General features: G+C 37.6%; 1 protein-coding gene across 1 annotated transcript in view; it reads right to left on the bottom strand.

Annotated features, from left to right (window-relative positions):
* NKAIN1 (sodium/potassium transporting ATPase interacting 1) overlaps positions 1-18,345 on the bottom strand; it is a 78,960-nt gene that overhangs the window by 33,351 nt on the left and 27,264 nt on the right. The window contains exons 3-4 of the mRNA XM_053707104.1: positions 7,225-7,305; positions 4,728-4,925 (exon numbers count right to left, since the gene is read on the bottom strand). Of these exons, the coding sequence (XP_053563079.1) occupies positions 4,728-4,925; positions 7,225-7,305 (279 nt within the window). The remainder of the gene's footprint in view (positions 1-4,727; positions 4,926-7,224; positions 7,306-18,345) is intronic.

The raw sequence follows: 18,345 nt of genomic DNA, 5'->3' as shown, positions 1-18,345 counted from the left end.
AAAGTGTATTTATAGGCATTTTGAGGTTTGGGAAACTTTTCCCCTCCTGGTAGGATTGTATATCCCATACGTCACTAGCTCATGGACTCTTGCCAATTACATGAAAGAAAATAGCTTAGATGCCTTCTTTTTCAAATAAAGATAGCAAGATAATGATGAAAAATTGATAATAGGAGTAAATTAGAAAGTTGCTTAAAATTGCATGCTCTATCTGAATCACGAAAGAAAAAAATTGGGTTGTCTCCCTTTAAAAGAAAGGGTTAATGGCGAGGCACTGCAGTATAAATTTGCAGGTAAAGTATTTAATGTACATATTATTATATTTTGTCTCTATCTCAACTTGTTTTATGTCCCTTTAAGTAGCTAGAATATGTACTGAAGGTTAAAAACTTTCTCTGTTCAATTGCTTTACACCATACAATCCCTTATGACTGTTATTATACCTGATGTTGGGGGCATTACAAGTTTGTGGCTCCATGTATCAAACTGTTTTTTTGCTCACAATAGAGACAGTATTTTTAATTAACATTTTCAAAGGCTTTTGAGCATGTTACAGTATGATTATGGCATGAAAAGTTGTTTAGATATTTGCACATTTGTATAAGATTTGCTCATAACTTCCATTTTAAAAGAGAAGGTCAAGTTTAGCTGACTTGCTCACGCCGTTGGATAACTTAATAAAAATGAGCGCAACTTTCATTCATCAATTTTTCTAAATATAACTAACTGTTTCTTACCTTATAAACGGGCTCCAGTACACTTCTTTCCTCCGCCTGCCATTTTCCCAAAGTGATTGACAGCTAGGTCTTTTCAATACACCAATGGCCGTTCCCCCCTGGGGCGTTCAGCCCCTTTCTGGCAACGTCACACGATTGTTATGCGCATGCGTTAAACCCGGAATAGCCCTATTTATTTCTCATGTTTGCTCATGAGAAGCGCATGCGTAGTCTTCATCCTCGTCCAAAACTTTGATACAAAACAACTACACGGCTTGCATTACAAGTAAGTACTAAATCTGCAAACAATCTTTAATTATCCAATTAAAGTTATTATGTACACTAATTTGTTAAAATATTTTAACACCCAACTAAATTTTCCTATTCTTTGTATAATACTGGATAAATGTATACGCTATATTACAATGTTAAAAATGTAAATACTCATGCGCGGTTTGAATAACAATACGCATGCGCAGTTTTATTCACACGATTGTAAATGCGCTTGGGACCGACGTAGAGAGCGGGCAGGACCGCTCGCTATGTCACAACAGGAGAACAAGGAAGTAGTGTGGGGGAAGAGTCGTGATTTAACTGTATTGATTTTCGGAAACAAAACTTATAAATAGAAAAAAAAAGTAGGGACTACATTAATGCAATATTGCTTAATGCATTGCGGTAGTCAATAACTGAAAATTGACCTTCACTTTAAGACAATTCTATTTGTGGATGGTATTAGTAATACTGTATGGTAGTGACAGTGAATATTTGCTGCTTAATACTTTGATAGTCATCCACTTTACCAAAAATTAAGTTTGAGGAAGCGCTGCTTGCGGCTGGAGCAGCGTGATCCAATTCCTTAAAACAATTAGAGGATTCTCTTATACTTATAACTGTTTATTATAATGATTAGACAATACTAAATACTATACACCTAGATTTACAGTTTTGCGTTAGCCGTCCAAACCAGCGTTAAGGGGTCCTAACGCTGATTTTGGCCGCCCGCTGGTATTTAGAGTCAGTCAGGAAAGGGTCTAACGCTCACTTTCCAGCCGCGACTTTTACATACCGCAGATCCCCTTACGTCAATTGCGTATCCTATCTTTTCAATGGGATCTTTCTAACGCTGGTATTTAGAGTCTTGGCTGAAGTGAGCGTTAGAACTCTAACGACAAGACTCCAGCCGCAGAAAAAAGTCAGGAGTTAAGAGCTTTATGGGCTAACGCCGGTTCATAAAGCTCTTAACTACTGTGCTCTAAAGTACACTAACACCCATAAACTACCTATGCACCCCTAAACCGAGGTCCGCCCACATCGCCGCCACTATAATTAAATTTTTTAACCCCCTAATCTGCTGACCGCACACCGCCGCAACCTACATTATCCCTATGTACCCCTAATCTGCTGCCCCTAACATCGCCGACACCTACATAATATTTTTTAACCCCTAATCTGCCCCCCCCCCAATGTCGCCGCTACCTACCTACACTTATTAACCCCTAATCTGCCGACCGGACCTCACCGCCACTATAATAAATGTATTAACCCCTAAAGCTAAGTCTAACCCTAACCCTAACACCCCCTAAATTAAATATAATTTAAATCTAACGAAATAAAATAAATCTTATTAAATAAATTAATCCTATTTAAAGCTAAATACTTACCTGTAAAATAAACCCTAATATAGCTACAATATAACAAATAATTATATTGTAGCTACATTAGGGTTTATTTTACAGGTAAGTATTTAGCTTTAAATAGGATTAATTTATTTAATAAGATTTATTTTGTTAGATTTAAATTATATTTAATTTAGGGGGGTGTTAGGGTTAGACTTAGCTTTAGGGGTTAATACGTTTATTAGAGTAGCTGCGAGGTCCGGTCGGCAGATTAGGGGTTAATACTTGAAGTTAGGTGTTGGCGATGTTAGGGAGGGCAGATTAGGGGTTAATACTATTTATTATAGGGTTTTTGAGGCGGGAGTGAGGTGGTTTAGGGGTTAATACATTTATTATAGTGGCGCAGATTAGGGGTTAATAAGTGTAGGTAGGTAGCGGCGACGTTGGGGGCGGCAGATTAGGGGTTAATAAATATAATATATGGGTCGGCGATGTTAGGGGCAGCAGATTAGGGGTACATAGCTATAATGTAGGTTGCGTAGTTATTAACTATTTAATAGCTATTGTACCTGGTTAAAATAATTACAAAGTTGCCTGTAAAATAAATATTAATCCTAAAATAGCTACAATATAATTATAATTTATATTGTAGCTATATTAGGGTTTATTTTACATGTAAGTATTTATCTTTAAATAGGAATAATTTATTTAATAAGAGTTAATTAATTTCGTTAGATGTAAATTATATTTAACTTAGGGGGGTGTTAGTGTTAGGGCTAGACTTAGCTTTAGGGGTTAATACATTTATTAGAATAGCGGTGAGCTCCGGTCGGTAGATTAGGGGTTAATAAGTGTAGGCAGGTGGAGGCGACGTTGTGGGGGGCAGATTAGGGGTTAATAAATATAATACAGGGGTCGGCGGTGTTAGGGGCAGCAGATTAGGGGTACATAAGGATAACGTAGGTGGCGGCGCTTTGCGGTCGGCAGATTAGGGGTTAATTATTGTAGGTAGCTGGCTGCGACGTTGTGGGGGGCAGATTAGGGGTTAATAAATATAATATAGGGGTCGGCGGTGTTAGGGGCAGCAGATTAGGGGTACATAGGGATAATGTAAGTAGCGGCGGTTTACGGAGCGGCAGATTAGGGGTTAAAATTAAAATGCAGGTGTAAGCGATAGCGGGGGCGGCAGATTAGGGGTTAATAAGTGTAAGGTTAGGGGTGTTTAGACTCGGGGTACATGTTAGGGTGTTAGGTGCAGACGTAGGAGGTGTTTCCGCATAGCAAACAATGGGGCTGCGTTAAGAGCTGAACGCGGCTTTTTTGCAGGTGTTAGGTTTTTTTCAGCTCAAACAGCCCCATTGTTTCCTATGGGGGAATCGTGCATGAGCACGTTTTTTAGGCTGGCCGCGTCCGTAAGCAACTCTGGTATTGAGAGTTGAAGCTGCGTTAAAAATGCTCTACGCTCCTTTTTTGGAGCCTAACGCAGCCTTTATGTGGACTCTCAATACCAGAGTTATTTTTATGGTGCGGCCAGAAAAAAGCCGGCGTTAGTTTTTCGGGTCGTTACCGACAAAACTCCAAATCTAGCAGTATGTATCCTAATGACTGTATGGGGCTGATTTTTTTGAGCATTGTATGCTGCTCATTCTGCGGCTCCTTAACCAGTCCACCACCTCTGAGGTGGCAGACTGCAATCATTCCAATCAGATACGATCAGGATGATTGACACCCCTGCTAGCGGCCAATCTACAGCGAATCATGTCCGCCCGCGATTTCATAAATCTACCCCTATATCTTTGAATCACATTTTAATCTGTTCAATATGTATTGTGTGTTAATCCTCAATAAAGAAAAACAAATTGTGTGTGGGGACCGAAACATGCTTCCGATTTACCGTTGTTTCTATCGAAATTGGAGAATTTCCCCAAAATCATGGAATGCAGCCGCCTCCATCTGTCGTATAGAGGAGCAAACATGTTGTACATGTTTTATTGTTTAATTATCAACCGCAAAGTATTTGTTTAAACGCTTACTAAGCAAGACCCAACATGTCTTCTCAAAAAAAAAGTTTCTTTCCAATCTATCTGTGCATGCACTAGGCGTGATCATAATAAAAAAAAGTCAGATTTTGACAATTTAAACTGAGTATACACCAACACTAACATAACTAAAAGCTGTACAAATATTGATGTCCATCTGGATATATGTTTTTCAAAACTATACAAAGTAGATTCCTTAACAATATTTGTGCACCATCTCTCAGTCATTTTTGGTTTCTATATCATTTTACTGTACATTGTAGCGTCAAATAGTCATGTCATACTTCTTCTTTTTTCCCTCTAACAATTATTTCTATGTTTTGGAGAATTTTAAGTTCATCTTTCATACTCACTGCCAAAAAGATCTGCAAGGCGCTGCTCAGTGCTTCTATGTATGGATAGTCCAGGAGGCATCCAGTAACTGTTACCACGTGGTGATCAGCTAGTGACAGTGGTGGACCACGCACTGGTGTTACTAGACAGCCTGGTCCATTTTCCATCCACCAGGAGCGATGCAATGATGTATTAAAGTTCATAATTAGGTCCCTGTGCTGTGAATGTGCCAAGGACAATAAATATTTGTTATTTGGAGATGGCTTATAAGACAAGAAGTAGAAACTAAAATACAATGAAGTGTATGTATCCTAATAGCCGTATATCAAGCAGTACTATGAGGCAGATAAGGAAAATTAAGACCAGTTAATATAGTAATATATAACTCAGACTACGAATATTGAAGCATTGTCCTGAAAGTGAAACTATCATCCTTTTAGTACCCTATATTTTGCAAGTGATATCTACACAACCTGGGAAATATGTATAAAGATATAATTTACAGCTTTAAAGTGACATTAAAAACTAAATAAATACTAGATAGAATGATGCATTCAAATAAAAGATTAGTCTGTAAATAACATGTAGATGTATTTTAAAGTTGTATTAGCTGTTTAAATACTGGCAAAATAAGTGTAAAGTTTTAGTATCTATAAAACAATGGGAGCTGCCATGTTGTAACTTAGGTTACCTTCTCTGCTGTGGACAATTAGGGACAGTTATAAATAGGTCACTAGAGTGTGCAGCCAATGCCTGAGTGGAATATAACAGTGTTCTGCACTTCCATTTCTAACAGGAATTGAAAAGCTCATAGTTTCAGAATAGAATTACAGAAAAAGGGGACAAAATAAATAATGAAAGTATATTGCTGCGTTTTTCATATGTACATAATTTATTGTTTTAGTTTACTTACTCAAACTGTTTAATGTCTCTTTAAAGTGATTGTAAATCCTAGCGTTGTGAAAAGCTAGGATTTACAATTGGAATAAATAAAGGGGACTTTCATTCATGAAGTATAAAATACTTCATGCTGAAAGCTCCTTTATTTGTTGGAAGCGTTCAGTGCACTGAGCTACTAAGGCCACCCACTGCAGAACGCTATTTGCTGTGAGGTGACGTTTCCATCTCTTAGCAAATAGCCGTGCGTTCCAACGGGCGCCAAGCAGGATAGCCCACACGGCTATTGGCTAAAAGGTGGAAACGTCGCCTCTCAGCAAAATAGCATTCTGCCATGGGCTGCCTGAGCAGCTCAGTGCGCGAACGCTTCCCACAAACAAAGGAGCTTTCAGCATGAAGTATTTTATACTTCATGAATAAAAGTCTCCTTTATTTGTTCCAATTGTAACTCCTAGCATTTGACAAATGCTAGGATTTACAATCACTTTAAATAACTATTATTGAGCAAACAAATAAGGGTAGGACTTGACCAAATCAGATAGTCAGGGAGCAAAAGCTAATAGTATGTTACTAACTAAAAAAAATCTGGATTCTACATATAAAAAAAAAATGTTTTCTAAAAATCTGTATGAATCGTTCCTCAATAAAATGGCTGGTCCCTGTCACTAGCAACAGCACGTCACAAGCCATCACGCTAAAGCCACTCACAAATAAATAAAGATGGCTATTCATTTCCACTGCAGCAGTTTGACTTTTGCCATTAGGTGCCACCTTGCTGCCACTGTGGTGCCTCTCTCTTTTTGCTAGTCCTAAAAGCATGTTCTTGATTGCTCAAGCTGTCATTTAAGTAGATGCATAAAATTTAATGCAGAAGATACAATAGAAATTATTATCTGCAAAGGGTTAATTAGATGCAGTTTAACCCAAACTGCTGCTCATCTAACTCATATACTGTACATAATTCATACTGACCTGGACCAATCAGTAAAATTGGCAGGTTCAGTTCTGACAGCCCATTTATTCCCAATCCTGATTGTTTACCATTATTAACCAATCAGGATTGTTTACAATTCTATAAATAGAGAGAAATACTTAGAACAACCAGACCATGGTGAGGAACTTGAAAAAAAAAAAAAAAAAAAAGGACCAAAGGACCATGTTAATGATGTTTGAGAAGTTTGAAGACCCAGCAGACTGCTTTTATTACCATTCTGTTAATAAATAATAGCAGTTCAAGCATTTGAAAATGATGTTGTCAATAGGTTATTTCATAGCAGCTCCATTTTAGCAACTTGATTAAGATCTAACCCTTGTGTTTTCATCAGTACTTCTTTTTAAAGCAACACTCTCATAATATGATCTCCTTTTTGCTTTTAATTTATATAATACAGATTTATGTTTAAAATGTATAAAAACAATATCTCAGCTACGGTTCATGTATCTTATGAATATAAAAGCTTGCAAGACATGCAACAAGAAAAAGGCACTATATATATATGTATTATATATATGTATGTATATATATATATGTGTATATATATATATATATATATATAATAGAAAGCAAATGATGGTACTGGTTTAATGGTTCTGTGGGATTGGTGAGAGATAAGTCCTTACCTGTGATAGATGTCCTACTTCCAGATAGAAACAGATGATAAATGCATTCCAGGCCACCCATACCGCCAGCCATATGGAATACTGCACCCAAATCAAGGTGAGAATGAATTAGCAATATCGATATAACATTAATTATAAGATATAATTAAACACTGCTATATTATTAGGGAAAATCAAATCAAATGAACCCTTCATGATTCAGAAAGAGCATGCAATTTTCAACAAAGTTTAATTTACTTCTATTATCAAATTGACTTTGTCCTCTTGTTGTCCTTTCTTGAAGAACATACCTAGGAAGGCACAGAGCGGCTTCACACATATGTTCCTTGTCGTTGACTTATCAATGTTTTCAGCACATTTCTGCTCCTAAGCCTTCCTAGGTATGCTTTTAAACAAAGGATACCAAGAGAATAAAGCAAATTTAATAATAGAAGTAAACCTGAAATTTCTTTTAAAATGGTATGCTCTATCTGAATCATCAAAAAAAATAATAACGTTAGGTTTTATGTCCCTTTAAATGCGTACAATAAAATTGCTACAATTTCCTCAACACTGAAATAGTGAATGGTGAAATAATAAATATTTGCTGATATATTTACTTTTCATTGCAATTTTCTAGGTAAAATTAAAAATATAATGTGGATTGTGATACCATCTCTCCTAGCTTAACGTTTCACAAACCTGTCCCTTTAAGCAGTGTCCCTGTGCGTTGTCAGAGTCGGAGGCACCACAGGATACTGGACAACCCTTGACAACTTGGAATAAGATTTACATCTAAAATGTATATTCCCTGCAGGAGAAATGTACGGCCTTACAGGACTCTCTTGGGGTGATATGGCATTTTTACTGATATGTGGATATCCGTGACAAGTTTGCTGTAGGTGATTTAAGGCATTTACATGCAGGCTCTGTAAGGCTGTTGACTTTATCAGTCTGTGATCCCTTTATATTACATAGATTTTAGTATCTTGCACAATGCCAATGTAAAACATAAAGTAACTATACATATTTTAAAGGGATATAAGGTTTGTATCGGACAGAGTGTGCAATTTAAAATAAAAAAAACTTTCCAATTTACTTTTAATATCAAATTTATCAAATTTACTTAAAAAGGGTCATGAAACCCCAAATTTTCCTTTCATGATTCAGATGGATTTTAAACAACTTTCTAACTTACTTCTATTATCAAATGTTCTTTGTTCTCTTGGTACCTTTTGTTGAAAAGCAGGGATAAAAGCTCAGGTGCCTGCCTAAGAGCACTATATGGCAGCAGTTTTGCAAGAATGGTTTCCATTTGCAAGAGCACTAGATGGCAGTACTATTTCTTGTCATCTAGGGGTCCAGAGACATACCTATGTATCTCTTCAACAAAGAATATCACGGGTATTAAAACATTTCATAATAGAAATAAATTGGAAAGTTTTTTTAAATTGTATGCTCTGTCTGAATCACAAAAGAAAATGTATGGGTTTCATATCCCTTTAATTTTAATTATCCTCTTTTGAAAAGCAGATAGGTAGTCTCAGGTGTGTGCATGTGCCTGGAGAACTATAAGGCAGTGGTTTTGCAACAATGTTTTTTATTGAGAAAAAAAATCAGGTACAAAGGTTGCTTATCTCAGAGAATTAATATATATATAGTATCCTGTATACTAATATGATATGTTTTGTTACAATTATATATATTAATTCTCTGAGATAGGTAGTCTCAGGTGTGTGCATGTGCCTGGAGAACTATAAAGCAGTGGTTTTGCAACAATGTTTTTTATTGAGAAAAAAAATCAGGTACAAAGGTTGCTTATCTCAGAGAATTAATATATATAATTGTAACAAAACATATCAAATTAGTATACAGGATACTATATTGCAAAAATGCTTTCCACTTTCAAGCACTAGATGTCACCAGTATTTCCACAATGTATAACATTGTTAAAAGCATTGTTGCAAAACTGCAGACAAATGCACATTCCTAAGACTACCTAGGTATGCTCTTCAACAAAGAATACACAGATTACGTCATTCAAATAATAGGAGTAAATTGTAAACTATATTAAAATTGTGCATGAAAGAAAAAAAATTGCGTTTCATGTCCCATTGAACTTTCTTGATTTAAACAGAGTGTATCATTTTAAACAGCTTTCAAATTGACTTCTGTTTACACATCTTGAGCCCTATATGTATACAGCCTACCTCAGTATGCTCTAATGGAAAATAAATAAGTTACAACAAAGGATACAGAGAGAAAAAGGTACAATAAATTGAAAGGTTTTTAAAAAATACATTGTACAGTATTTAAATTATGTCAGTTAATTTTTTACTTCTTTTTCCATTCACCAATTTTTCTCAACCATAGTACGGTCTATTCTCTTTGAAATGTGGCTTTTAATGTGTGTATGGTGCTAACAAAACATTTTAGTGACCGCCTCTTTTTTGCTATTCTGAACCTAGTGTATTAGGGGTAAAGAACATGAGGTATTAGTAGGGTGACCATATTGCCGCTTTAACAACATCATTACCCCAACCTCACATGCCCGATGTCTTGGGGTCACACTTGACTCAGATCTTTATTTCACTCCTCACATTTAGTCCTTGGCTAAATCCTGCCGCTTCCACCTTAAAAACATCGCTAAAATCAGACATTTCCTTAAACAAGACACAACTAAGATTTTAATTCACTCTCTCATCCTTTCCTGCCTCGACTACTGCAACTCCATCCTCTGGTCTCCCTAGCTGCCGCCTAGCTCCTATAAAATCCATATTGAATGCCTCTGCCAGGCTCATCTTCCTTACACATCGCTCTTCATCTGCCGCACCTCTCTGCCAATCCCTTCACTGGCTTCTTCTTGCCTCCAGGATTAAACACAAAATTCTCACTCTGACTTATAAAGCCCTCAATTGCATTGCTCCCCCATACATCTCAGACCTTGTCTCCAGATACTCTCCCTCCCGACCCCTTCGCTCCGCTCATGATCTCCTACTCTCCTCCTCTCGTTACCTCCTCACATTCCCATTTACAAGATTTCTCCAGACTGGCTCCCATCTTATGGAACTCTCTGCCTCGCTCCACAAGACTCTTCCCTACTTTTAAAAGCTTCAAGTGCTCCCTGAAGACTCTACTATTCAGAGACGCATACAACCTATATTAACTTTCCTATCTCCACTGCTATCCCCTTAAACCATAGCATGTCCGCCTATGAGCCCAGCTGTTTGCAGTCCACCTTTATAAGAGCCGACTACAACAGTGCAACTCTCGGCAGGACCCTCTACCCATTTGATCCCTGTAATTGTTTTTATATATGTTCATAGTGCTGTGGAACCTGTTAGCGCTCTATAAATACCTGATAATAATAATAATAACAAGAAACACATATGAAAAATACATATGTCAGGGCTGTTTTCAGGGCTGTTAAAAGAAATGTTTTGTATAAGAACCCTGGCATATGTATTTTTCATGTGTCCCTTTTTAAAGCGGCAATATGGTCACCCTAGGTATTAAGGCATCTAATTATTTAAAAGAAGAGATTCTCTTCTTTTAAATTAGTGATCTAATGGGTGTATCATTTATGCCCATGGGTCTGCAGTTAGACGCCCTGTAACTGCTGAGCCATTTCCAACCCTGTGCTGAGCTGTTTTGCAGTTTTTAGATGCTGCTTACATTTAAGTCTACTGTAGGACATTTTTTCAGTGACAAACCCACCAATTACATTTTAGTTGTTTTTTTTCTCGAAAGACCCAAAAATATATTGTTATTTTATGTATATGTCATCACATGTGAAAACTCTACAACAGAATGTAAGGGGGAAAAAATGTATATTTGTATTGAAAGTTTAATAAACAAGCTGGTAAACAGTAGTATGTGTATGTTTTTCTAAACTCTATAGTCAAAAGAAAAAGGTTACTTTGTGTACAGATTTATAACTTTGATGTGCACACAGTGGCCACGCTAAAACTTATATAGGGGCTTTCACAAAAAGGGAGAAGTGCTCAAACCAGGGAACGAAGGTGCAGCTACATCCCTCTAGGTACACTGGGCTATGGGTCCACGTCTGGTTTCCTGCAATCATCCTTAGGGAGACAACCCCAAAGGTCGTAGATTGCATTCATAAAAAGAGGAGTTTTACTTTTAAGAGGGGCTTCTGGGCTTTAAATCAAGGGGTCTTGTGAGTATCTAGGCCTTTTAGATGGCACGTTGTAAGTGCCTAAAGTGCCCCCTGATAAAATAAAAATGTATTAACATTTTGATAAACAAGGTTATTAACAACAGAGTGTGTGTTTTTTCTATAGTCAAAAGAAGAAGGGGCAATCCTCATAAATTAGGGCCTTTGGGTATTCTTATATAACTATGAAATGCACGTCGGGGCTCTAATGAGCCTCTACTCAAATAAATGCACATTCATTCACACTCATGAGCTTTAGAATAAGGGGTCATCTAGGTCTTTTTGATGGCAAAGGGTGTTTTAAACTGTTTATTTTGTTATTTTGTTCTTTAGTTTGCAAACGGTAGGTCTTGGGGGTTTCTAGGGCTTAAAGTGAAAGTAAATTTTAATAAACATGAATGCTGCTATGCATTCACCTAATCTAAAATGATATAGTCACTTATTTACTTTTCTTTATAATCGTTTCCATTTGAAAAATATTTATCTTTTATTTTTTCTACCATTTGTCATGTTCCTCCGCCCCCTGCTAACTTCCTGCTTCTGTAGTCTAATACGTAAGAGCGGTTCCACCCGCTGTATACGTATGGAGCTGTGCTCGCTCTCGTGAAGACTATTTTTTTGCGCATGCTCAATAGCACGCTCTCTGCTTATAACTTTGTTTGATCAGACAGCATTTTCTTTTTGCCGCATGCGCAGTTCAACCCGGGGGCATAGATAGACTGTTTAGAGACGCCACTGGGGGACCAATTAATTCTTTCTAGAGGTATTCGTCACCGCACATCAAAAAAAAAATGAATGCAGGCGGAGGAACAGGGAACAAGTTTAGCAGCTTGAAAGGTACAAAAGGATGATTTATAAGACGTTTTAAAACAAATTATGAATGAAAGTTACGTTATTTATTAAAAGTATTTTCATGACACACATAGCGATTCGGTATACTTTACTTTTAAGGGAGCTGAGAACAAGGGGTTTTAATAGTTGCCTTACCATCCAGCTCACTTAAAGTGAATGTAAAGTTTCATCAAGTAGTGCCCGGTTTTTAAAAATACTATTAAAAACAAGGGCACTTTTATTGATGAAACTTTACATTGCACCATATTTGTAGAAATACTTACCGTCTTGAAAGCCAGTCCAACGCTTTGCCAGCCGTTGCAAGCCTCTTCCTACGTCAGCAATGATGATTCCAGGATCCTCCAATCACGGCTTCCCCCCTGGGGGAAGCATTGCCTAAAGCAACGCTGTGATTTGAGGAAAATCGGAATCCTCATTTCTGACGTAGGAAGAGGCTTGCGAGGGAAGCAACCTCATCAGCGATTCGGCTTTCAAGACGCAGAGGTAAGTATTTCTACAAATATCGTGCAATGTAAATTATCATCAATGAAGGTGCCCCTGTTTTTAATAGTATTTTCAAAAATCGGGCACTACTTTACATTCACTCTAAGCTATGTAAAGCAGCCTGGCAATACCCTCTGCCACCTTGTAGTGCCCAACGTAAGCGCAAGGAGCGGGCACGGTGAGCTTCCAAAGCAACCCCCAAGGATTACAACACATAGTTGCCATCTCCACTAAAAGCATTATAACGATGACAACCACATGTTGTCATCCGCAATTTAAAATAGGGGTTAAAATCCTGGTTTAAAATAGGCTGTGGAGAGGTTGCATTTATGAAATATAGAAGTGGAATATCAAGATAAAAGTGTAAGGGAATGAAGGAGATGCACTCATGAGTGGGATTAATATTACTTTTGTATATATAAATACCCTATGAGTTGCGGCCATTTAATACTTTTTAGGGAGATCCAGATATGGTGAGGACTTGGGAATATTTCTACTTTGGTGAAAGAAAAAGCACGTTTGGAATTTAATAAAATGTGTAAGGTTGTTCTCAATGCTTTAGTCTGATAATAAATTGGTACCAATTATATCAAAATAACACAATTTTGTATCTAAAAAGGGTAGAACATTAAGCAATTTTTTTCACTCTTTCTTAAAGTGACATGAAACCCATATTTTTTCTTTCATGATTTATATAGATCATGCCATTTTAAACAACTTTCTAATTTACTTCTATTACCGTATCTAATATGCTTCATACTCTTGATATCCTTTGCTAGAAAGGCTCAGTAGCTGCGGATTGGTTGCTGCACATAGATGCCTTGTTTGATTGGCTCTCCCATGTGCATTGCTATTCCTTCAACAAAGGATATCTGAAGAATGAAGCAAATTAGATAAAAGAAGAAAATTGGAAAGTTGTTTGATTGTATCCTCTATCTGAATCACAAAATATTTTTTGGGGGTTTAATATCCCTTTAATGTTAACTGCAATTGGCTTAATAAAAGGAAGGGTTTTTACAGATGTGAAAGTGTAAGATATTTCATTTCAATTCTGAATTTATCAGCACTCAAACCAACAAACATTACCCTATTACGGCCTACATTCATTTTAATTGCAAACTTTTTAAAACAACTTTCTAATTTATTTCTATTATCAAATTTTCTTTGTTCTCTTGGTATCTTTCATTGAAAAGTAGGGACAAAAGCTTAGGATTGTGCACGTGTCTGCAGTACTATGGGTTAGATTTATCAAAGGCTAGGCGAACTATGTATGTGCTTCGCCTATAACTGCGCCGCAGCTCGCCTCCAGAGAAGCGCACATGTGCGCCTAAATTTATCAAAAAAATAGACGTAACTTTGCGCAGGCGAGCTGGAGCGTAATAATGATAAATTTCACCTGTCGGAAAAAGCATTTACTCCCCATTTATCACAGTACATCCCTATAAATATTTACGCAGCCATGTTTTGATTATTAAAAAAGCGTTTTTTTAGGTAACTATTTATCTTATATTTATATTATATAATGTTTCTGTGCTGTTTTTGCCATATGTTGATAATTTAAGATCGCAAAAATAAATATATCAATATATCGATATATATATAATATAACTGTTGGTACCCATATGCGCCTGTGGAAGCGCTAATTTCTGGCAATAACAGTCTCTTCATGGCGCTGAGCCTTTGAAACATTAGTTAAAAGAAAAAAAGTACTGCATCATAAGATGAAAAAGCATGTATTATAATGGTGTTCGCCTCAGTCTGTATGGCGAAATATACAACACGCAATTAAAGCCGAAATTTCAGTTCCTTATCGGCGCAAAGCAATGATAAATAAGAAACTGGGCGTATTTGTAGGTCGGGCTGTTAAGTTATGCCTATTACTAATGTATATTGTTGCACTCGGGAACGCGCCCTTGCGTCTAGGCGAATGCAAGCGGAGTGGGAAGAAGTTTCTTTCAGATTTGCGCAATTATAGGCGCAGAGTGCTTTGATGAATATGACGATCAGTCCGTAGACGCTATTTTGGATGGAATTACAGAAGAATGGCTTTGAGAAATCTACCCCTTTATGGCAGCAGTTTTGCAAGAATGTTATCCATTTGCAAGAGCACTCGATAGCAGCACTATTTCCTGACATGTGTGCACTACCTATCTATGTATCTCTTCAACAAAGAATAACATGAGAACAAAGCAAATTTGATGATAGAAATAAATTGTTAACTTTTTTAAAATTGTATGCTCTGCCTGAATCATGTATCTCTTTAATAAGCAAGACCAGATATTGAAATGGCAAGAATAAACCTAAGAAGCCATTTCCAATACATTTAATATTATGCAGCTGGTATAAACATTTATTGGTAGGCTGACCATATTGCCGCTTTAAAAAGGGACACATATGAAAAATACATATGTCAGGGCTGTTTTCAGAAATGGTTTTGTATAAGAACCCTCACATATGTATTTTTCATATGTGTTCCTTCTTAAAGCGGCAATATGGTCAGCCTATTTATTGGGAACACATTAAGGCCTAGATTTGGAGTTTTGTCGGTAAAGACCCGCGTAGCTAACGCCGGCTTTTTTCTGGCCGCACCATAAAAATAACTCTGGTATTGAGAGTCCACATAAAGGCTGCGTTAGGCTCCAAAAAAGGATCGTAGAACATATTTAACGCAGCTTCAACTCTCGATACCAGAGTTGCTTACGCAAGCGGCCAGCCTCAAAAACGTGCTCGTGCACGATTCTCCCATAGAAAACAATGGGGCTGTTTGAGCTGAAAAAAAACCTAACACCTGCAAAAAAGCCGCGTTCAGCTCCTAACGCAGCCCCATTGTTTGCTATGCGGAAACACTTCCTACGTCTGCACCTAACACTCTAACATGTACCCCGAGTCTAAACACCCCTAACCTTACACTTATTAACCCCTAATCTGCCGCCCCCGCTATCGCTGACCCCTGCATATTATTATTAACCCCTAATCTGCCGCTCCGTAAACCGCCGCTACTTACATTATCCCTATGTACCCCTAATCTGCTGCCCTAACATCGCCGACCCCTATATTATATTTATTAACCCCTAATCTGCCCCCCACAACGTCGCCTCCACCTGCCTACACTTATTAACCCCTAATCTGCCGAGCGGACCTGAGCGCTACTATAATAAAGTTATTAACCCCTAATCCGCCTCACTAACCCTATAATAAATAGTATTAACCCCTAATCTGCCCTCCCTAACATCGCCGACACCTAACTTCAATTATTAACCACTAATCTGCCGACTGGAGCTCACCGCTATTCTAATAAATGTATTAACCCCTAAAGCTAAGTCTAACCCTAACACTAACACCCCCCTAAGTTAAATATAATTTACATCTAACGAAATTAATTATCTCTTATTAAATAAATTATTCCTATTTAAAGCTAAATACTTACCTGTAAAATAAATCCTAATATAGCTACAATATAAATTATAATTATATTATAGCTATTTTAGGATTAATATTTATTTGACAGGCAACTTTGTAATTATTTTAACCAGGTACAATAGCTATTAAATAGTTAAGAACTATTTAATAGCTAAAATAGTTAAAATAATTACAAAATTACCTGTAAAATAAATCCTAACCTAAGTTACAATTAAACCTAACACTATACTATCATTAAATTAATTAAATAAAATACCTACAATTACCTACAATTAAACCTAACACTACACTATCAATAAATAAATTAAATACAATTCCTACAAATAACTACAATGAAATAAACTAACTAAAGTACAAAAAATAAAAAAATATTTACAAACATAAGAAAAATATTACAACAATTTTAAACTAATTACACCTACTCTAAGCCCCCTAATAAAATAACAAAGACCCCCAAAATAAAAAATGCCCTACCCTATTCTAAATTACTAAAGTTCAAAGTTCTTTTACCTTACCAGCCCTGAACAGGGCCCTTTGCGGGGCATGCCCCAAGAAGTTCAGCTCTTTTGCCTGTAAAAAAAAACATACAATACCCCCCCCCAACATTACAACCCACCACCCACATACCCCTAATCTAACCCAAACCCCCCTTAAATAAACCTAACACTAAGCCCCTGAAGATCATCCTACCTTGTCTTTACCTCACCGGGTATCACCGATCCGTCCTGGCTCCGATATCTTCATCCAACCCAAGCGGGGGCTAGACATCCACTGAAGAAGTCCAGAAGAGGGTCCAAAGTCTTCATCCTATCCGGGAAGAAGAGGCGATCCGGACCGGCAACCATCTTGATCCAAGCGGCATCTTCTATCTTCATCCGATGACGACCGGCTCCATCCTGAAGACCTCCACCGCGGACCCATCTTCTTCCGGCGACGTCCAACTGAAGAATGACGGTTCCTTTAAGGGACGTCATCCAAGATGGCGTCCCTCGAATTCCGATTGGCTGATAGGATTCTATCAGCCAATCGGAATTAAGGTAGGAATATTCTGATTGGCTGATGGAATCAGCCAATCAGAATCAAGTTCAATCCGATTGGCTGATCCAATCAGCCAATCAGATTGAGCTCGCATTCTATTGGCTGTTCCGATAGACTTAGCTTTAGGGGTTAATACATTTATTAGAATAGCGGTGAGATCCGGTCGGCAGATTAGGGGTTAATAATTGAAGTTAGGTGTTGGCGATGTTAGGGAGGGCAGATTAGGGGTTAATACTATTTATTATAGGGTTAGTGAGGCGGATTAGGGGTTAATAACTTTATTATAGTAGCGGTGCGGTCCGCTCGGCAGATTAGGGGTTAATAAGTGTAGGCAGGTGGAGGCGACGTTGAGGGGGGCAGATTAGGGGTTAATAAATATAATATAGGGGTCGGCGGTATTAGGGGCAGCAGATTAGGGGTACATAAGGATAACGTAGGTGGCGGCGCTTTGCGGTCGGCAGATTAGGGGTTAATTATTGTAGGTAGCTGGCTGGCACGTTGTGGGTAGCAGATTAGGGGTTAATAAATATAATATAGGGGTCGGCGGTGTTAGGGGCAGCAGATTAGGGGTACATAAGTATAACGTAGGTGGCGGTCGGCAGATTAGGGGTTAAAAAAATTTAATCGAGTGGCGGCGATGTGGGGGGACCTCGGTTTAGGGGTACATAGGTAGTTTATGGGTGTTAGTGTACTTTAGAGCACAGTAGTTAAGAGCTTTATAAACCGGCGTTAGCCCAGAAAGCTCTTAACTACTGACTTTTTTCCTGCGGCTGGAGTTTTGTCGTTAGATGTCTAACGCTCACTTCAGACACGATTCTAAATTCCGGAGTTAGAAAAATCCCATTGAAAAGATAGGATACGCAATTTACGTAAGGGGATCTGCGGTATGGAAAAGTCGCGGCTGAAAAGTGAGCGTTAGACCCTATTTTGAGTGACTCCAAATACCGGAGGTAGCCTAAAACCAGCGTTAGGAGCCTCTAACGCTGGTTTTCACGGCTACCGCCAAACTCCAAATCTAGGCCTAAGAGTGGAGAATTACAGTCCAGAGTCCACTAAATGGTTAATATGTAGTAGTGTTTTTAATTAATTCAACATGACAATTAATCAGTTAGAACAGGTTATTTATGTGGTGTTTAATAAGTTCCGGCTGTTATAAAAAAAAAAAATGAATT

Source organism: Bombina bombina, chromosome 3, assembly GCF_027579735.1.
Source record: "Bombina bombina isolate aBomBom1 chromosome 3, aBomBom1.pri, whole genome shotgun sequence".
Lineage (NCBI taxonomy): Eukaryota > Metazoa > Chordata > Amphibia > Anura > Bombinatoridae > Bombina > Bombina bombina.
This window is presented reverse-complemented; position numbering and strand designations above follow the sequence as displayed.